This window comes from Quercus suber, unplaced genomic scaffold (assembly GCF_002906115.3).
Source record: "Quercus suber isolate HL8 unplaced genomic scaffold, Cork oak 2.0 scaffold_490, whole genome shotgun sequence".
Taxonomy (NCBI): Eukaryota; Viridiplantae; Streptophyta; class Magnoliopsida; order Fagales; family Fagaceae; genus Quercus; species Quercus suber.
The window spans coordinates 107,395-130,978 of NW_027069939.1; the positions used below are offsets into that span (position 1 = coordinate 107,395).

Consider the following 23,584-nt stretch of genomic DNA (forward strand, 5'->3'; position numbering starts at 1 on the left):
TAATACAATAGGACATGCTTTGCTATCATTCATGGATGGATTTTCAGGATACAATCAGATAAAGATGGCTCTAAACGATATGGAGAAAACCTTGTTCATTACTCTATGGGGGACATATTGCTACAAGGTCAAGCCATTTAGCCTTAAAAATGCTGGTGCTACTTATCAACGTGTAGCCACTACTTTGTTACATGAATTGATCCACAAAGATGTAGAAGTTTATGTTGATGACATGATAGTGAAGTCCAAAGATCGTGAGGGGCACATACCAACCTTATAGAAGTTCTCCGAAAGAATCCAATTCTATAAGCTGCGGTTGAATCCCAAGAAGTGCACTTTTGATGTAACCATCGGAAAGCTATTGGGATTTATGGTGAGCCAAAGGGGAATTGAAGTTGATCCAGAAAAAATCAAGGCCATTGTAGAGATGAAGCCTCCCAGGATTGAGAAGGAGATCCGAGGGTTTCTAGGAATGATACAATACATTAGCAGATTCACAGCTTAGCTCACCATGACATGTGAGCCACTTTTTCGGCTGCTTAAAAAGAAAGTTCCCATGGTTTGGAATGAGCAATGTCAAGAAGTTTTTGAAAAGATTAAGAATTATTTGATGAAGCCACCAATACTGGCTTCACGATATCTAAAAAGCCATTATTGTTGTATCCCAGAACTATGGACACAACAATGGGGGCTTTGCTTGCTCAATACCTAGAGGAGTCTAGGAAGGAGAATGCGATTTACTACATCAACGAGAAGAAGTTGGCCTATGAAGAAAAGTATTCACTACTTGAGAAGACATGTGTAGCGCTTGTATGGGCAACCCGCAAACTTAGGCATTATATGCTTTCTTTCAAAGACTTTTTGATTGTGAAGTATTTGATGGAAAAGCCCATGCAAGATGGGAAGACAGCTAAATGGGTTTCACTTCTGTCAAAATTTGAAATTAAATATGTGACTCAGAAATCTATGAATGGGAGAGTGATTGTTGATCACTTAACCTACTATTCACCTAAAAAAGTTGAAGAGATCCAAGGAGACTTTCTAAATGAGGACATCATGGGGATTGAGGTAGAATCATGGATGATGTATTTTGATGGAGCAACTAATCAATATGGAAGTGGCATTGGAGTTCTCTTAATTTCTCCAAAATGGACACACAACCCATTTTCTGGTAGGCTCAACTTTCCTGCCACTAATAATGCCACTGAATATAAAGCTTGCATTATGGGGTTACAAGCAACCCTAGGTCGTGGAGTAAAGGAGTTTGAAGTATATGGTGACTCAGCGTTGATAATCTCTTAGATTCAAAATAGATGGAAGATCAAGGAAGAAAAGCTGATGCCTTATCATGAATGTCTTCAGAAGTGAGCCTTAAAATTCAACAAGAACCAATACCAATATGTGCCAAGGATGCAGAATCAGATTGCAGATGCTTTAGCAACAATGACATCCATGATGGATGGGCCAAAGGAAGATGTAGCTAGACCAATAGGTGGAACAAAAAGAAGAGCCAGCTTATTGCATGACAATAGAAGAAGATAAGGAAAAAAATGGAAAAGGTGAATGGTATTCAGACATCTTATAGTGTTGGGAAATTTAGACCCTAGTTGGTAGAATTAACAAGTTTTAAACCCAAGTTGTTAATTAGATTTATTATTAATAAAACTTGTTAAAACAAACAAACATCAATATCATTTCAAAATCATACAGCGGAAAAAATAAATAAGACAAGATATGATGACCCAAGAAAACCAATGAAATCAACCAATTTCACAGTAAAAAGTCTGGGGGGAAACCTTCCCAAAAAGTAATCCACTATAGTAAAGAGAAGTTTCAGATCTAGTACAAAACCTTTGTCCCTAGACTCTACAATTCCGTAGATGAACTCACAGCAAAAACCTTCTATCGGTTCAGAACCTCTGAACTCTTCAATATATGAATGTCACCCTTTGATGTTACATGGATCTTAATATGTGACTAACTCCTTTGCACGAATCCTAGTACGTAACTCACTCACCAACTTAAGGAAGAAGAATGTTGGCTGCAAAGTTCTTCACTTCATCACCAATGAAGATCAAGAAGCACTTGGTTACAAAACCTTAAGGCGCAAAGACGCAGTAGCTTCTTTCAGAGAGAATAAGGCATTGGTCACCTTTTGCATATGTTCTCCTTGTATTCTCTTATATGACAGCCTCTAAAATAAGCTTTATATAGGTCTAGGGTTGTGAGAAAAGAAACCCTACACAGACACAAAAGCCTGGCCCAAAAACAGAAATCTGAATTCCCGTAACCTTGATAGATAGCAGGTGTCAAGCAAGTGTTGAGGTTTAATGAATCTCAACAAATATAGCTATCGAAGAGGTGTCAAGAAGGTGTCGAGGGGACAGAAACTTTCTCGATCGATCGAGAAGCTATCGAGATTGCGATAAGAATCAGCTGAAGAGCTCGACAAATAGCTAAGTGTTGAGGAGGTATTGAGCAACTATCGAGTTTTAAAATTCAGTACTTTCTCACTTGATTCTTGGACAGACTTGCATGGCTTTAAAACTTGAACTTGAAATAAGGTTTCTTGAAGTATTAAACACATTTTAGATCTGCCAAAATACAAGTAAAGTGTGTTTTGTCAAAGGATTAGCCAACTACATAAAATAGTAACATATGTTCTTAACAAATGAACCACATATGTCCTAACAATCTCCCCTTTTGACAATCCGTGACAAAACCACAGCTAACAAATGACCATATGAGAGAAGTCATAAATCATTCAACTCATATTCACTTGTTGAATACAATAAATTATATCCTAATACAAACTTTTGAAAAACTTTGCAAGAAGAGAGTTTATGGCAAGTAGACTTTGACAACCTGTATTTTTGAAACACTTTAAACAAAACTCATCAAGACATCTTGTGTGAAATAGAAATAATAGATTGCATACAAGTATAATGAACATGTGTATAAAGATAGAGAAGAAACAACACATGTAAAGGTATGTGAAGAAAACATACATCAACATATAAAGAAGATAAGGTCAATGTATGTAAACAATGGTCACAAGACCCAAGGTACAAGAACAAGGAAGCAAGCACTCCCCCTTACAAAGGAATGTATTTCTCCCCCTAATATGTAGAATCTTTAAAAGGAAACCACATATCTCCACAAATTCTCCCCTTTTTTGTCATGATTGACAAATGGTACAAGAAGCTAGAAAGCTTCACCCGAGAGACATAAAGATGATCAATGGGGCACAAAGAATCCATATAAATGTATGAATGTAATGAAACAAGATGCTATGGATGACAGGATAAAAGAAGGATGCAAAACATGTAAAAAACACATCTCTCAACAAGAAAAATGTTAAACACATAGATCCCAAAACACACGCACACACTAAACAAGTTTAGCCAATTTTATATTTCAAAAACAAGTCAAGATAGTTTAGTGAGTATACATTAGCACATGTAACACCTTTGTGATGGCCAAATCACATTGTACCTGCACATGTATCAAGAGTAGTAAAGAATATTGCGTGTAGTGTGTGAAAAATATTGCAAGATTGCATATGTGTATACATGTTATGACGATCTAAGATATGAGAAAATAACTTTAATTCATACACAATCATAACTGTTTAATGGGGACTATCACCTTTGAGTTACATCCTATAACTCCCACGTCTCCTAAAACACACGCTTGCAACCATATTTAAAGCATTTTTGATCTTTTTGCTTTTTATTTTTCTTTGCATATTTTTCTTTTATTTAAGCATATCATGCATGGGCATAAAAAGAGAGAAAAGAAATACCCAAGATGTTAAGCATTTGACATCGCACTTTTCCTATGCCGAAGCATACGAATGTCTTTGACACTGCACTTTTGCTATACCGAAGCATACAAGTATCATATTATGATTGACGGGCAACAGTGGTGAGATGGTTATTTATGCCTTTCTCTTAGGATTTTCTAGTCCTACCCATCAAAAAGAGTGATATGAGTGTTAAGTTCAAGAGATAACTTAATCTTACTTATCACAAACAAAAGCCACAAAGCTCACTTGCTTAGTCATTCATGGAGATGCTCATCTAAGCTACACAAGATACAAAATTTAGAAACTTTGTTTCAATGGCCATCCAAGGTACACAAGTACCAAAGTACACAAAACACACACTGTTTTTGTATTTTTCTGATTTTTCTCTTTCTTTTTATTATTTTATTTTGAAAACAAAACTAAATAAAAACTAAACAACCAAACAAAAACAGACAAATAACATGAAAGCATGAAAGAAATATGCATATGCATCAAGGTATGATAGAAATGTGCAGATGCATGAAAAACAAGAGCCACAAAGCTCACTTGCTTAGTTGTTCATGGAGATGCTCATCTAAGCTACACAAGATACAAAATTTAGAAACTTTGTTTCAATGGCCATCCAAGGTACACAAGTACCAAAGTACACAAAACACACACTGTTTTTGTATTTTTCTTAAATAAAAACTAAACAACCAAACAAAAACAGACAAATAACATGAAAGCATGAAAGAAATATGCATATGCATCAAGGTATGATAGAAATGTGCAGATGCATGAAAAACAAGAGCCACAAAGCTCACTTGCTTAGTTGTTCATGGAGATGCTCATCTAAGCTACACAAGATACAAAATTTAGAAACTTTGTTTCAATGGCCATCCAAGGTACACAAGTACCAAAGTACACAAAACACACACTGTTTTTGTATTTTTCTAATTTTTCTCTTTCTTTTTATTATTTTATTTTGAAAACAAAATAAAATAAAAACTAAACAACCAAACAAAAACAGACAAATAACATGAAAGCATGAAAGAAATATGCATATGCATCAAGGTATGATAGAAATGTGCAGATGCATGAAAACATAATTCCAAATAAGATAAGAAATCAAGCAAAGAGAGTCCTACTTTAGATAGAAAGAAATAAAGCACAGGATAAATAGAAAAGACAATTAAGTCTTAGGCTCTTTTTTCACCCACACAGCACGAGTCTTTGGCCGTGAAGATGAAAAGGCACGTGTCCTAGTATGTCTACTAAAGGACATAGAAGAATTAAAATTCTCTTGAAATTAAGTTAAAAAGCTTAAGACTTCTAATAACTCTCCAAACAAAGGTGCAGATCCTCGAGAGGAAACCTGTGACCGTTTGGACAATTGCTTATGAGGATACAACTTAAAGCAATCAGGACGAATGTGCCCAGCAACACCACAATAATAACAAACATTAGGTTTAACAAAGGATTTAGAATTAGCCAGACCAGTTTTGGATTTCATACCTTTATTACCTTTCTCAGATTGTGGCACAAAGACAGTCTTTGATCCAGAAGCCGTGGAAGAGGAGGGCTAGAGGATACAGCATATCCTAAGCCAGTCTTATCAGAACTAGACTTTTGAGCACTCAATACCTCATCAAGCTTTGCACTAGACATCCTCTCTATTTGAGTTCTAGCTTGACTAAGCTCAATCTCAAGATTCTTGACCTTCTCTTCTAACGAGGCGTTCTCCACAACAAGAGTCTCAACTAACCTTGTAGTCTCATCCAGTTTGACTAATAGATCAGCTTTTTCAGTTTTTACCTCATTAAGCTCTTTTCTACTAAGATGAGAAATCTTCTCAAATTTTATAAATTCAATGCATATCTTATCATAGGCTTCATGAATGGTCATCTTCTTGGGTATTTCATCATCAGAAGAATCCTCACTGTCACTAGCACTCTCCACAATCACCTTATCAGTTGTGGCAGTAAAGGCCATAACTTGACGACATTCATCCACAAACTCATTAGAAGAGTCATCCTCAGTATCACTCCAAGTAGCAACCAACCCTTAATCTTTTGACTCCTTGGTCTCTTTTTTCATGAGGTAATTTGGGCACTCTATTCTCATATGACCAAAACCTTTGCATTCATCACATTTGATGAGGGGTTTCTCATTCTTGCCATTCCTAGAGGATTTAGGTTTCCTAGGATGTTTTCCCTTATCCTTTTTCCTAAACTGAAGAAGTTTGATAATCTCATCAGTTATGAAGGTTAGATCCTCATCCTCATCTTCACTATCATCTTATCTTCAGAGTCCTCAATCTCTTCCTCTATACCCTTAAGAGCCAAGTTTTTACTCTTTTCACCTTTCCCCATTGAGCCTAATCCTATCTCATAGGTTTGAAGGTTCCCTACAAGCTCAGTCAAAGAAATTTGATCAATGTCCTTTGCTTCTTCAATGGCAGTGATCTTGGCATGGAATCTTTCAGGTAAGGACCTAAGAATTTTTCTAACAATCTTGGATTCTGCAATAGATTCTCCAAGGTTGAAAGTAGAATTCACAATATTCTTGAGTTTAGCATAAAACTCATCAAATGTCTCATCTTTCTCCATCCTTATTTCTTCAAAACTACTAGTGAGTTGTTGAAGCTTCACAATCTTTACTGCTTAGGTACCTTCATAGGTGGTCTCAAGAATGGTCCATGCTTCCTTGGCAACTACCGTGGATGATATTTTCTTGAATTCCTCATTGGTCATCCCACAAAACAAAGCATTCAAGGCCCTACTGTTGAAATTTGCCGCAATGATTGTTGCATCATCCCAATCCATCGGCGCTTCCTTTGGCTTAATCCAGCCAACTTCAACAGCTTGCCATACTTGTTCACCTAGAGCCTGCAAAAAGACTTTCATACGAACTTTCCAGTACGCATAATTAGTGTCATCAAATAAAGGAGGTATAAATAAAGATTGTCCTCTATCCATGACAACAGGGGTCAATGGATCACACTCAGGAAATTAAACCAATCAGAGTGAACTTGCTCTAATACCACTTGTTGGGAAATTTAGACCTCGGTTGATAGAATTAACAAGTTTTAAATCTAATTTGTTAATTAGATTTATTATTAATAAAACATGTTAAAGCAAACAAACATTAATATCATGTCAAAATCATGCAGCGGAAAAAATAAATAAGATAAGATATGATGACCTAGGAAAACCAATGAAACCAACCAATCTCACAGTAAAAAACCTGGGGGGAAAACCTTCCCAAAAAGCAATCCACTATAGTAAAGAGAAGTTTCAAATCTATTACAAAACATTTGTCCCTAGACTCTACAATCCCGTAGATGAACTCAAAGCAGAAACCTTTTACCGCTTCAAAACCTCTGAACTCTTCAATATATGAACGCCACCCTTTGACGTTACACGGATCCCAATACGTGACTAACTCCTTTGCATGAATCCTAGTATGTGACTCACTCACCAACTTAAGGAAGAAGAATGTTGGCTGCAAAGTTCTTCACTTCATCAACAATGAAGATCAAGAAGTACTTTGTTACAAAACCCTAAGGCCCAAAGACGTAGTAGCTTCTTTCAGAGAGAATAAGGCATCGATCACCTTTTGCATATGTTCTCCTTGTATTCTCTTATGTGACGGTCTCTAAAATAAGCCTTATATAGGTCTAGGGTTGTGGAAAAGAAACCCTACACAGATACAAAAGCCTGGCCCAAAAACAAAAATCTGAATTCCTGTAACCTCAACAGATAGCAGGTGTCAAGAAGGTGTCGAGGTTTAATGAATCTCAACAGATACAGCTATCGAGAAGGTGTTGAGGGGACAGAAACTTTCTCGATCGATCGACCACTTATTGAGAAGCTATCGAGATTGTGATAAGAATCAGCTGAAGAGCTCGACAGATAGCCAGGTGTCGATGAGGTATCGAGCAGCTATCGAGCTTTAAAATTCAGCACTTTCTCACTTGATTCTTGGACAGACTTGCATGGCTTTAACACTTGAACTTGAAACAAGGTTTCTTGAAGTATAAAACACATCCTAGATCTACCCAAATACAAGTAAAGTGTGTTTTGTCAAAGGATTAGCCAGCTACATAAAATAGTGACATATGTTCTTAATAAGTGAACCACATATGTCCTAACATATAGTACCTTAAAGATGGGCATACCCACTGTTTGTAGACAAGAATGACCAATTGACCATCAAGAAGTTGTCCACTAATTATATTATTTGTGGGGAGAGGCTTTACAGAAGATCATATGATGGAATTCATCTCCTTTATGTGATCACCAAGGAAGCATAGCAAATAATTGAAGAAGTCTATGAGTCAATCTATGGGCCACATATGAATGCACACATGCTATCACGAAAGATAATGAGGCAAGGGTATTACTAGACTACTATGGAAGCAGATTGCATAGCTCATGTTTGGAAGTGTCATTAATGCCAAGTCCACGAAGATCTAAAGCACATGCCAACTATGCACATACCATGACTTCACCCTGGCCGTTTTCTACATGGGGAATAGATATTTTTGGGAAAATTCACCCAACAACATCTAATGGCCATGAATTCATACTTATTGCTATAGATTACTTCACTAAATGGGTGGAAGCTACCTCATACAAGGTTTTGAATTCGAAGAAAGTTACTCAGCTTATTCAAACTAATATCATTTGTAGATATGGGGAACCACATGAAATTATCTTAGATAATGGTTTGCATTTTAAGGGAGAAACGGAAAGGCTACTTTGACAGTTCAATATTCAACACCACAAATCTTCACCTTACCATCCTCAGACTAATGGAGTATTTGAGGCTGCAAATAAGAATATAGGGAAAATCTTGAAGAAGAGCATGAAGAACTACAAGGATTGACATCTACCATTACCCTATGCACTTTGGGGGTATAGGACATCAATTCGATCTTCCACAGGAGCCACTCATTATTCATTGGTGTATGGAATGGAAGCAGTCTTTCCCATTGAAATGGGTGTCCATTCACTAAGGATAGTACTAGAAAGTGAAATTCTAAAGTAGATTGGTTGTAAAGCAGATATGACCAATTATGCATGCTGGATGAGAAAAAACTGAAGGCCTTGTACCATATTTAGGGTTATCAAAGGAGGCTCAGGAAAGCTTTTGACAAGAAAGTAAGAACTAAAGATCTGAAGTTGGAGGATTTAGTGCTGAAAGAGATCCGAGCCCTGATTCAAGAGACAAACAAGAAGTTCAAGCAAAATTGGGCAGGCCCATATATTATCAAGCAAATATACTCTGGGAGAGCAGTAAGGATGATGGACTTAGATGCAAACCCTTTCACTGAGCCAACCAACATGGATCAATTGAAGAAATACCATGTCTGAGGTGGTAGTTTGAAAACACCACGTCTAAAGTAGTTGCGAATTATCCTATTTCCATTCATAGGTTCATAAAAAATAAATAAAAACTAAAAAATAAAAAATAAAAAGGGGTAGCTTGAAAACCCGAAAGGGTGATCTACGCAAAAGGAGAGTAAAGAAAAAGAGAGAGTGTGAGAGAGCCTACTAGGTTGAAAACCCAAAAGCGCGGCCTTGGAAAAAATTAAGGCACACAAAAATGAACTACGTGATGACCTGATCCTTCTGCCAATGAGGGTACTTAGGCAACCATACATTGGTCCGGTCACAACTTCCCCAAACCCAGCATTTACCCATTAAATTTTTTTTCTCTCCAAAAATTCAACCATTCCATTAAATCATGCCATTACATAAAACCCAAACTCTAAACCAAAACCATAACAAAAAAAAAAAAAAAAAAATAAAAATAAAAAATAAAAAATAAAAAACCAAACCAAACCAAACCTTAAAAGTTGAACCTTAAAACAGAACCCTTAACCTCAAAGTCCTAAATAATTCCTAAACCTAAGAGTTTTGCATCAACTTTTAAAATAAACATGTTCAAAGCCAAAAATAAGAAGATCACTTTATCTTTAGTCTTTTCTCTTTAGGTTGTTTATTGATTCCATCTGAGTTAGGTACTTTGTCATCTTTGTCCCTCCTTTTAAATTTAGCCTCCTTGTCAGCAATCTTGTCCACCAACTAGTTAGAGCATTCTGTAGTCATCCTGTGAAAGTGAACCTTGACAAAAGATTGATCCACTCAGTCAGCCATCTCCAAGCCTAATAGCATGTTCCTTATAGAAGTAGGATTTGTGTCCACAAGAGTGAAAGGTTTTCTTCCTTTTCCACTGGGCATTCCTTACTCATATTGGAATTGCCTCAAGAGTCTATCTGCCTTATAGGAAGTTGCCCCCTTAATCCAACCATGAAAATGTGATCTGATCCTTGAGACCGTAGCAGAGGGGGTGGACACTTCCACCAATAACAATTCCATCAAATTGAAGCACTAGATTTCTTGTTCAGAAATTTCACCCAGTTGCTTTTAGTTTGACACTCAGTTTTGACGACAGTCCTACTGAGGAAACTGCTAGGACCATAATTGCTAATTGTAGGCCTGGCAATCATATCCAGTCTTTCCATCAGCCATATCTGTAAAGTCAAGGGACTCCTAAGAAAGTTTTGTGACTCTCCACCATGAAATACAGAGTCCAATCCTAAAAGAGTTTCTGCTAGGATAAGAGAAATAGGATTATCATCACCCTTAATTTGACTCACAATACTTATGACTTAAGCATATGCAAAACTGGGCCTTCCAGAGTAAAGAAAAATTTTCCCACGAGGCAAAGAGCCAAGCCAAAATTTTTTTGCATGTTGTTAGTCACTCCATAAGTGCGTTTGTTAATCAGTATTGAAAGAATTGCATGAAGATTCACCATATGTCCTTCAATCATACTACTGGTAATTGAAGTAAGAAAACCTAGAGCATTAGACAAAAATTCCCTATACCTAGGATCACAAAAAACTGCTACAGATTTCTTGCTCAGATCATAACCCAGAATAGCTGAAAATTCTTCAATTGTGGGACAATGTTTAGCAATTTTAAATCGGAACACATGATCTTCAAGATCCTAGAACTTCACAGTAGCATGGAGGAAGTCCCACTTGATTTTGACATTCTTCAAAGCCTTGATTCCCTCTAGTTTGTAGGCTGTAAAATTGGTCTTCGTACTATAATCAAAGTTACGAACCTATCTGTTGATATCATGAATGGTTGAATGAGAAAATTTTTGGTTGTTAGCCATGGATAACTTTTGCTTGTGATTATTGTGTCTTGCTAACCTTGATGCAGAGATTTGTTTGTAGGATAGATGCTAAAATAAGCTACCTCAATCCTTAACAAGGTTTAAATAAGTTTCAAGAGTTTGTAGTTGACTAGGAAAGTGTTTCATGGTCACAAACGAAGAAAATATTTTTTTCAAAAAAATTCAAAAACGCAAAACACATGTTGGAAAAGCATGAGGAGCTGGCCCACAATGGGGTATGCCAGTTGGCACTCCCAAGTGCCGATTGGCGCTCAACTCCACCAAGGCTCACTTATCATGTTTTATGTTTTCGGGCACCTTTCTGATCTGTTTTTGACTCTATTTAACACTCAAAAAGATTTTTTTTTTTTTTTTTGGTTCAACTAGAGCATTAGACATGTCTTGTCCATTTGTGAAAAAGGTCACCTACATCATTGTTTTTGAAAGGAGAGAAAAAAAATCAAATCGAGATTTTTCAAAGTCATGTGTTCATCTCTTAAACTAGGGGCATTCGGCCATACCTTACCACTCTTTTTGGAACAAGTAAAAATCACTTTTTCTTTTCAAAAAAAATGAAAAAAAGAAAGAAAAAATAATTTTTTTTTTCAAAAATGAAAGGTCATCGTGCACAAGTCTTTAAACTAGGGGCATTTGGCTATGCCTCATTCAAGTAAGAGCAAATTCCATCAGAATTGGTCATATAAGTTTAAATTTTTACTATAAGACTTCATCAGGTAAATTCTAAACTTGTCTCATCTAAATTTTTAACAAGATCAAAAACAATTCAAAGGACAAAGTGTTTAGATTAGTGTCCTTAAATCCTATTGTATGATATTATGAATGGCTTAATGTTATGATTAATAAATTTGTTTCATTATTATCTAAAATAATGGTAACATTAATATTTGGAAATTATCATATAGTCCATGAGATGCATAGTATGTTATTTCATCATAGAAGATATAAATCACAAGTTCTTTGTAAACTCAGAATTTTAGATCATAGTTAGTGATGAAATTGGGCATTTCATCTGCGAAGACTATAACATAACAACTAAGATGATTTGTCTTGATCATGAAAGTGGAGACTTCTAGTTGATACGTTAATATGTTTTAAGAGTTAAGACATGTTGAACTGGACCACTATGGGATTCATTATTCTCCTAACAACTACCAAATGAATAATAAATCTTACAACTTCTATTTACATCAACTCTTAATCCTGAGAGAATAATGGACCTGATCATGAAGTGTAGGTTACTTTTATTATATCAAGAGTTAGATCTAAAGTTACGATCAAAACCTCAGTATGTTGGGCAGTCACATTTAGTGTTGATAGAACATATATTCTTAAGATGAAATTCATAGTCACTTAACGGAGATATAAAATATTCCCTTGAGATAAGTTTAATGGGTTTGATTATTCAGAATGTTAGGCCTAATTACTTTAGTAAGGAGTTACTAAAGTATATATTTATGAAATTGTATTTCATAAATATATGATGGATAACTTAAAGAATTAAATCGGGTACTCAAAGTGGCAGTATACATTCATGACTTTGTATTACTACTAATATTTTAATGAAGTTGTTGCATATATAATAAAGTCTTGGGTTATAATTTATTAATAAGGCCTAAAGTGCAATTATATTTATATAGTGGTATTAAATATAATTAATGGTAATTTTAGACTTGTTAAGAGTTGACAGAAAAGCCCAATGCCCATTAGTGCTAGTGTCTTATTTGTTCCCTTTTGGTCCCACTCCAAGCCACATACTAAAGCCCAATTGGAATGGTCCAAAAGGCTAGCCCAATTAGACAATCATTTATAAGGAGAGAAACATATAAAATTTTGTAAGAGAACGAAATGGTTTGTATGTGAGTGTTGGACACTCTATTATTCTCCCATGAACACATTCATATAAACTGATTGAGAGACCACACTTCTTGGGCGTTAGTGGAATTGGAGTGAAGATTAAAAGCGTTCCCAAGTATTTCTAATCTTTTTTTTGAAATTCACCACACCAAGGTATACTCTCTTGTTCTTATATTTTGAAATTTACATAGTACAAGTTATCAATTGCGAATGAAGTTGATCTGTTACTTTTTCTACTGCGTATGTTTTGTATGCGATACAAACATGTATTTTTCCAACACAAAGAGCTAAAAGCTGAAATTAATACAAATTTATCTAAGAAACGTTTCTTCTTGTTATTGTAGAAAAAAAAAAAACATAAGTCAAGCATCATTGGGACTCCAGGTCCACTTGCGTGAAGATCTCCTCGATGCACCTTTGGAGGAGCCACCATCAGTATCTCCTTCCTGACTTGAATAAAATCGAGATTCCTGTTGTTGGTTCTGAAGTTCAAGGTTTATGATCCTTTCCTCTAAGGACCTTGTGTTGGCATCAACCAATGCCATTCGGCTCGCCTGAAAAATCAACAAGGACAAGTATTAGATAGATTATCAGGGAAGTCCAAGTGAAGACACCCAGAAAGCATCATCTCATACCCAGCTCACTCCATTGATCACATATTACGAAGATTGAGTGTGTGCTTCCAGTTGCAAACCTCCAATCATCCGTATGCTTTCTTCCACAAGATCAACATTAACCTGAAACACAAATTTACCAGATCGTGAGCAGTTCAATGAGCCAAGAAGAAATGAGAACAAGGAACTAAAAGATTCAAGAACACACTGGATCAAGCCAAGGGACATTTGGGGTGTGTTTTGGCCTATCTAAAGTCATGGAGCTGTACGATCCATCAGGATTCATCGCTTCATATTGCCATGCAGGAAAGTGAGGACAAATCTCCATGAATAAATCTTCAAAGGATAAATCTCCATGAACAAATCTTCAAAGGACAAATCTCCATGAACAAATCTTCAAAGGACAAATCTCTTTGAATAAATCTTTTAAATGACACATCTCCATGAACAAATCTTTAAAGGACAAATCTACATGAACAAATCTTCAAGAACAATTCTAGATTCCTAGGTTCCGAGGTAGAGAAGCCCCTTAGTTACCTTCCATCAAGATCAAGGTAGAGAAGCCCCTTGGTCGCCATAATCCAGGTTTCGAGGTAGAAAAGCCCCTTGGTTACCTTCAAACAAGATCAAGGTAGGGAAGCCCCTTGGTCACCACAATTTAGGTTTCGAGGTAGAGAAGCCGGGTTACCGTTCAACAAGATCAAGGTAGAGAAGCCCATTGGTCGCCACAATCTAGGTTAAAAGGTAGAGAAGCCCCTTGGTTGCCACGATCTAGGTTCCAAGGTAGAGAAGCCCCTTGGTTACCTTCCATCAAGATCAAGATAGAGAAGCCTCTTGGTCGCCACGATCCAGGTTCCGAGGTAGAGAAGCCCCTTGGTTACCTTCCAACAAGATCAAGGTAAAGAAGCCCATTGGTCACCACAATCAAGATCGAGGTAGAAAAGCCCCTTGATCGTCACAATTCAAGATTAAGATAGAGAAGTCTCTCAATTGCCCTAGGTTCTGAGGTAGAGAAGCCCTTTGGTTACCTTCTATCAAGATTGAGGTAAAGAAGCCCCTTAATCGACCCCTCACATTCAAACTGAGATAGAGAAGCCTCTCAGTCATCTCAGATTTCAAGATTCACTTCAAGATTATCAGTTATCAATTAAGTTTAGTATTCACAATTTTCACTTTTCAAAACAGCAAAACACTAGTTCTATGTTCCAAGGTTTTAGGTACTAGGGCTAAGTAATCTTTAAAAAGTCAACCTCAATTAAATCATGGCTGCTAAAATTAGTGTCTTTGTTTTACATTGACATTTGCTTTGCAAGCTCTATCAATGAGGGGGATTCTATAGACACTCGATTTTGCACCCATAATTTAATCAAGGAAGATGGCTAAAGTGACCATTCATATTCCCAAAAAAATCTTAGTTGCATTACATGCATTAATTCATTCATTGCATATCATTAAAATGATCTTCAAATTTTAATGGTCGGACGGTATGCCCAATTTTCAAATCGGACCATTGAATTGAACGATATCGCATGATCAAGTTTGCATAGTCTACAAGCATTTTGTTTGGGTGGAACCAATCACGCATGATTAATTTAATTTAATTTTGATTGGTTAGACAATTAAAATTAATTAAATAATTTTGTGATTGGTTGTTAGTAGTGTCAAAAATAGAATTGCTTGCATAGGAATAAAGTGGATAATCAGATAACAACAAAATTATGGATAAACAAGACTTTTTGGAGTGTTTATCTACAAGATAATCATTACTGTAAAGACCTGAATCATCAAAAGAAAGGGGTTTAATTTTTAGAATACAGATTAAAAACACATCTAAGTGCAAGTCCTAGCTCAAAAAAACCTCACAAAAGGAGTCCAAAGTGGACCAAAATTCAAACACGGGTCCGACACCCAAGAGGGCCATTCGGCACTTTCCAAGTGCCGATTGGCACAAATGCAAGGATTGGTCTGAGGGCATTTGGATTGAGATAAATCTTACCTTTTTTTATTTTTTAGAGATAAGGACACCTCCTAGTTCATATTCTGATCATTCAGCTAATTTTTCAAAGCATTCCAATCTCAATTGATAGGCCAAAAACGTATTGACTCCTTATGATGAATTAATTTATTAATTAGACAAGTTTAATTAATTAATCAAATTAACATGCAAATGCATGGTAGCACAAACATATCACCAATTAAACTAAGTATGCAGTGAAAAATAAATTGACACAGTAATTTATTTACGAATGGGGAAAACCAACACGGCAAAAACCCCCACCGAGTGATTTTAAGGTCACCACTCTCGAGAATCCTAATACCTTATACCAACCTACAGTTGAACCCTTACCCCAATACCCAATTAGACTTGTTCTGTAGTGACAATCTCTCCTTTTGATGCATGGCTCCTAGTAAGTGACTAACAAATTGCGTGGATCTCAGTACGCGACTTCAATCACCAACTAGAGAAGATTGTTGGCTGCAAAGTTCCTCAATTCATCCACATGATGAAGATCCAAAAGATGCTTGGTTACAAAACCCTACAGTGCACAAACACAGCAACTTCTTCACAAGAATGATGAGCTAGAGCAAAACTCTGTCTCCAGTCACAATTTGCTTAAACAAACTTTGCTCAACACTTGTGCAACTTGTGTCCTCTTTGACGGCCCTTAAAATAATCTTTTTATATGTTTAGGGTTGTGAGAAAAGAAAGCCCAAGCACATAATCACGGATTAGAGTTAAAACAGAACTGAAAATTTGTTTTTCTTAAACCTCGACAAATGCCTAGCTGCCGAGCTACTGTTAAGCCATGGGGATGATCAACTCTTTAAACCTTGACAGATGGCTAGCTGTCGAGCTAGCTGTTGAGCTTTAATGACAGGCACTTTCTTGGCTTGAAACTTGGACAGACTTGCATGGCTTCAACACTTGATCTTGAAACAAAGTTTCTTAAAGTATTAAACACATCCTAGATCTACCTAAATACAAGTAAAGTGCGTTTTGTCAAAAGATTAGCTAATTACATAAAATAGTGACATATGTTCCTAACAAGTTCATCATATATGTCCTAACATCTATAAATAGAGGATGCCTCTCAAAATTCATCACACTTTTTCATGCTTTTTGACCCCCTTCTTTCTAGCTCTTCCCTTCTTTTCAATTCCCCCTTATGTTAAAAACATTTTGGAGGCTCTTGCCTTAGGAATTTCATATTTGTAAGCAAAGTATTTTAAGCTTCAAAGAGTTGAATAAATTTCTTTGAATCCTAAAATATTTTTTCACTAAGAAGAGCATGCTCATGCAAGAGGTCTATTTCTTTTCTTTTTCTAGTCTTCTCATATCAATTTTGTTGATGATGCATGTTTGATTATTTCTGATTCTTGATATAATTGCCATGTTTTGTTTAAAATTTTTCTTTAAATATGTTCTTAGATAATTTTTTTTTTTTTTTTTTGTGATTTTTCTCTTGAATCTTAAAATCTACTAATTGTCAAAGATCTCTTTAAACTAAAAACTGATTTAAACTTTTCAGATATGATTTTTAACACATAAAACTGATCTGTATTTTCATTAAATACAGATCTAATTTTTTTTTTAACACATAAAACTGATATGTATTTTCATTAAATAGAGATCTAGTTTAAACTAATTTGTATTTTCATTAAATACAGATCTGATTTTTTTAACACATAAAACTGATATGTATTTTCATTAAATATAGATATAATTTTATTTTTGTTAGGTTCTAAAGATTTAGGAATTTATGTATTTAGAACTCTAATGTGTAATGTTGGCAAACCATGATCAAAACAATATGTTTAGTCTTGTTTAGGCTTGCTCAAAGTTGGGTCTTTCATGTAAAGTTGGAATTGAGAGGCTGCAGATGCATTGGTGAATTTCGCTCTGGCTCGATCAATCGAAAGAAAGACTCGATCGATCGAATCTCGGGCAGAATGTTTTTCTGTAGAATTTCCAACTCAGCCCAAGCCCATTAAGGATTAAGGTTTCAAATTTACTTCTCCCACTATATAAAGGAAACCCTAAGCCACGTTTTTGAGACTTTTGAGAGAGAGAAGAGAGTGCCTTTTTTGTATCTAGGGTTTTATACCCAATCCTTTCTAAGTCTTTGTTGCTTATATTTGCGGTTTGTGTGAATCTCTTGTGAGATCATTGAGGAGCTTTCCTTCACATAAACTTAGGGTTTTCAAGGTAGAAATTATTTCAATATCTTGATGATCAACTCGGTTGCTACCATTGGAGCTTAAAGAATAACAAGCATGGGTACTTGTAGCTGATTAGAGAATCCAAGAAAGAAGGAGTCCGTGGATTCGGAGTTTGCATGTGGTCGTGTCAGTAAGTTCTACTGGTGGGTAGCATTAGGAAGTCAAGCGGGGAGCTTGTAAGTCCTTTTGTATGAATTTCGATTCTTTCGCATAGTGGATTCAGGTTTACCTTGAGGATAGCTAAGTCAAATCCTTCCCAAGTTTTTACCGTGTGGTTTCCTGGGTCATCATATCATTGTGTTCTTTATATTTCTGCTGCTTTGCATGATATGATATATTTGTGTTAACCTAGAATTGCATAATTTGACTAAGTAACAACTTGACTAATTAACTAGGTTAATCCAATTGTTGTTTTAAGGGGTCTAAATTTCAAACAAGTGGTATCAGAGCGGGTAACTCTTCTGTTTTAGATCTTTTGATCTAAGAACTGATCCTTGACCCCTGTTATCATGGATAATTTGAAGTGTCTTTCTACTCATGTTTGTGATGATTTGAATAAAAAGGACATTGTTGTTTCTGTTGATTTTTTTTGATGCTTTTGAAACTCTTCGTAAGGAATTATCTAAATCTTTAAAAATTTCTAAGAAATTCAAGGAAGAGTTAAAATTGGCTAATCTTGAAAAAGAGGATTTCATTGTGAGATTAGATGAGTCTAACAAAAAGGATGAATTTTTGAGAAATCAAATTTTCTCTAAAGATGAGAAGATGAAAAGTTTGGAACAAGAGTTAGTTGAGTCTAAAACTAAAATTGAAAATTTAACTAGTACCAAGTCTGTTGTTGATAACAGAAGTGTTTCTGTTTCTCTTAAGCCTAAAATTGAGAAAGTTTATATCCCTCATTTCAAGAGAAATAATAAAGAAAATGCTTATTTTGCTAGGTTAGACAAAGGTAAAGGTTCTGATGTAGATGCTGAAGTTTCTAAACTTAAGTCTAAACCTACTGTTAGAGAGCATAATAAATCTGTTTTTGTGCCTACCTGTCACCTTTGTGGTGTTGTTAGTCATATTAGACCAAACTGTTCTTTGTTGAGGCAAAAACCGAAATCTGAGACTAGACTTGTTGTTAGAAATACTGATGTTCCTAAATTTGTTCTTGTTTGCCATTTTTATGGTGTCCGTGATCACATTCGTCCTAATTGTCATAAATTGAAATTTAAACATTCTGTATGTCAATCTAGGATATGTGATGATATTTCTCCTACCATAAGTCCATATAAATTGTTTCATATTCTTTTGAAAAATTTGAGTTTGTTGGCTTGTGAAAGGAATTTGCAGGATTTCAGTCTTTCTCAGAAGATTGGTGTAATCCCTCAAATACACTCTGCTTCACATGGATTTTCACCTACAAAGCCAAAGACTTGGGCTAGATGGGTGAGAAAAGATTCTCCAAGGTGAGTGTTGCTGACTTGTCCCTGAATTAATTCTTTCAATTGTTTGTGGACATGTCTTGTTTTTGTTTTTGGTTGTTCTGTTTTTTAGGTTTTTTTTTTTTAATTAAAAAAAATCTAAAAACATTGAAAATTTTTCAAAAAGACAAAAATATTTTTATTTTGAGTCTTGTTTTATTTTTCTTGAGGATTATATGAATTATGATATATCTCTCTTGATTTAGAACATGCTTGACATTGTGGAGAAACTTGACTAGCATGTGTTATATAAGTGCTAAGCTATTTTTGATTTTGTGAGTATGTACTAATTTGTACATGTTCTCAAGGGTTAATTAAGAAATTGATATTTCTTGTTTGTGTACCCTCTATAGCTTAGTTTTGCACTATCATGCATTGCTTTTGCATTGTTTATTTAGCGTAATATGTGATTTTTGTTTTTGGTCATAAATTTTCTTTTAGAACCAAAAAGATTTTTGTGTTATAGATCTTGGATTTGAAATCAAGGTTGGCCACCTTATCTTTACATAACAAGTTTATGTACCTTGTTTAGCTTTGATGAGCTTATTTATTGCACTTTACTAGTTGAAACTTTGTAGTGCATGTTGTGTGGGAAAGATGTTTATGGTGTTTATCACTTTGTCTTAATCTTGAAGTCACATGTTATTTGACTGTCGGACTTAATCCTTTTAAGAAATGCATAAATAACTATCTCACCACTGTTCACTAGCCAATCATGAACATCTTAGTGCATATCTTAAGATTTTGTGCTCAAGAAAGTATAGCACATGCACAAAAAGAACATAAGGTGTAGGATCGAATCTCGGGCAGAATGTTTTTCTGTAGAATTTCCAACTCAGCCCAAGCCCATTAAGGATTAGGGTTTCAAATCTACTTCTCCCACTATATAAAGGAAACCCTAAGCCACATTTTTGAGACTTTTGAGAGAGAGAAGAAAGTGCCTCTTTTGTATCTAGGGTTTTGTACCCAATCCTCTCTAAGTCTTTGTTGCTCATATTTGTGGTTTGTGTGAATCTCTTGTGAGATCATTGAGGAGCTTTCCTTCACATAAACTTAGGGTTTTCAAGGTAGAGATTATTTCAATATCTTGATGATCAACTCGGTTGCTACCATTGCAGCTTAAAGAATAACAAGCGTGGGTGCTTGTAATTGATTGGAGAATCCAAAAAAGAAGGAGTCCGTAGATTCAAAGCTTGCACGTGGTCGTGTCAGTAAGTTCTACTGGTGGGTAGCATTAGGAAGTCAAGCGGGGAGCTTGTAAGTCCTTTTGTATGAACTTCAATTCTTTCGCATAGTGGATTCAGGTTTACCTTAAGGATAACTAGGTCAAATCCTCCCCAGGTTTTTACCGTGTGGTTTCCTAGGTCATCATATTATTGTGTTCTTTATATTTTCGCTACTTTGCATGATATGATATATTTGTGTTAACTTAGAATTGCATAATTTGACTAAGTAACAACTTGGCTAATTAACTAGATTAATCCAATTGTTGTTTTAAGGGGTCTAAATTTCTAACAGTTTTAACACATAAAACTAATTTGTATTTTTATTAAATACAGATCTGATTTTTTTAGAAAAGTTTTCTCTGTGACACAATTACAGATTTTGGAATTTAAAAGAAGAAATTAAAAATTAGGTTGAAGTCTTTTTTTTTAATATGTGATGCATGTAGAATAAATTTATCTCGTGAGTGTGAATTCTCTTTCAAAACGTCTTTTTTTATGTTATGTCCAACAATAGATTTGATTTTTTTATACAAACCAAAAATCATTTTTTTAACTGTCCAACAACAGATATGATTTTTCTTGATAAAATCACTTTTAAAAAAAAAAATTACACAAAAACATATTTGACATTTTTTAAATAGAAATGTTGTTCTTTTTAATTACATCAAAACATATTTGATTTTTCTTTTCAAATCTTTTTTTTTTTTTTTCATAAAAATAGATTCGATTTTTCCTTACAAATCTTTTTTTTTTTTTTTATTCACAAAACATATCTGAATTTTTCTAAAAAAAGAGTATACATTCATAAGATAAATTTACTTGAGTTAGTTCAGGTTAAGTGTTTGTCATGTATGTTCAACATATCATTCACATCATGCAAAAAAGGGTATATTGGTCATTAGAGTCTAGAAGACCAGGCTTTGTCTGGGCAGAATGGGTACCTAACACCTTCCTATTCTGTAACTTAGCCTCTGAGCTTAGGATTTTTGGATAGGTAGATTAGTGTCTTTTTTTTTTTTTTTTTAATTCTCTTTTCTTAATTTTAGGTAGATTGTAACTAGGAACAAAAGCTTTGTATTCTTTTACAGAGATTGTAAGGTTTAATTTACCAAGATTGTATTTATCATTATTCAATCAATGACAATAAAGTATTTTGATCATGTGCTTTGTATTTTACTTTTACTTTTTTCTTTTTTTTTTGTATAAAAAATAAGTGGCAACTCCACATCACTTACCTAGAAAGAGAGGTGCCCTTAAAAGCACCCAAATCTCTTTTTTGGAGAGCACCCTTTCTCAAGAAGTTTGTGGTCCCTCACATGTGCAAACATACTAGAAATAATATCTTATATTTCTTATCATTCAATTCCAATTTATTTATTTATGAATCATCTATTCCATTGCGTTTAATTCTTTTCAAAACTCCTAAACATAGTGCATGTGAAAGAAATATTTTGTCTAGGGGACTAACATTTTATCCTATAAGTTAGTTTCATAGGACATGATATGCGATACATATTTTATTGATCAGTGAAAAAAGTACATATTGTAGATATGTATTGATTATGCTCTAAATACACAGTTGCGTATTATATGAATCTTATTATATCGTAAAATTGTACGTACTGTACGATATACAGAGATTTATGAATTTAAATCGATTTTTTTTTAAAAAAAAATTATGCTTTGATTCGAGTTCAAAAAATTGTTAAACTTATTTTTAATAGAAAATTGTAGGGCTACTTGATTAAGCCCATTAAAAACAACATGCCCATGAGTTTTTCTTTTCCCCTTTTCTCTCCTTCAAAATTTGGGCTACACACTACTTGACTCTTCACTTTCATATTTGAAAATTTATTTTATATACTACAAATAAGGTACAATATGATAATATTATTATTTTTAATTTTTTTTTGTTATTGATATATCTAAGAAGCTAGATTGTCAAGAATAAATAAAAAGAAAAATTATTGAAATAAAAGAACACAAAGAGAAAGTAAATGATCATTATGATGATGATGGACAAAATATTGATGAAGAAATAATTTTGCAAGATGATGAATGTGATAATAAAATTGGCATAGATGGAGACGATTAAGCATGATGAGAAAGAAATCATTACTTTGTTTCATATGTCATGAATTATCACTTTTGAGTTTAATCAATTTTAATGTGAGGACTATAAACATATGTTAATTTGATTTATTTAATTAATATTGTCAAATATTATTATATAAGTAATATTAATTAAATTAATCATGAGTTCCACAAAAAAAGAGTTAAATATGTTTTGATAAAATGAATATAATTTTTATATTTGTAAATCTATAATTTTTTTAAAATTTTTTAATATGTATTTATGTATCTTATGATACATGANTTTTTTTTTTTTTTTCATAAAAATAGATTCGATTTTTCCTTACAAATCTTTTTTTTTTTTTTATTCACAAAACATATCTGAATTTTTCTAAAAAAAGAGTATACATTCATAAGATAAATTTACTTGAGTTAGTTCAGGTTAAGTGTTTGTCATGTATGTTCAACATATCATTCACATCATGCAAAAAAGGGTATATTGGTCATTAGAGTCTAGAAGACCAGGCTTTGTCTGGGCAGAATGGGTACCTAACACCTTCCTATTCTGTAACTTAGCCTCTGAGCTTAGGATTTTTGGATAGGTAGATTAGTGTCTTTTTTTTTTTTTTTTTAATTCTCTTTTCTTAATTTTAGGTAGATTGTAACTAGGAACAAAAGCTTTGTATTCTTTTACAGAGATTGTAAGGTTTAATTTACCAAGATTGTATTTATCATTATTCAATCAATGACAATAAAGTATTTTGATCATGTGCTTTGTATTTTACTTTTACTTTTTTCTTTTTTTTTTGTATAAAAAATAAGTGGCAACTCCACATCACTTACCTAGAAAGAGAGGTGCCCTTAAAAGCACCCAAATCTCTTTTTTGGAGAGCACCCTTTCTCAAGAAGTTTGTGGTCCCTCACATGTGCAAACATACTAGAAATAATATCTTATATTTCTTATCATTCAATTCCAATTTATTTATTTATGAATCATCTATTCCATTGCGTTTAATTCTTTTCAAAACTCCTAAACATAGTGCATGTGAAAGAAATATTTTGTCTAGGGGACTAACATTTTATCCTATAAGTTAGTTTCATAGGACATGATATGCGATACATATTTTA

At 34.3% G+C, this 23,584-nt stretch overlaps 1 protein-coding gene across 1 annotated transcript; it reads left to right on the forward strand.

The window, feature by feature from the left end:
• Window positions 1-684: 684 nt before the first annotated feature.
• Window positions 685-1,302, forward strand: LOC111992221 (uncharacterized). The gene has a single exon (XM_024024087.1). It carries the CDS (start codon window positions 685-687, stop codon window positions 1,300-1,302), a length of 618 nt encoding a protein of 205 aa, XP_023879855.1.
• The last annotated feature ends 22,282 nt before the right edge of the window (window positions 1,303-23,584 follow it).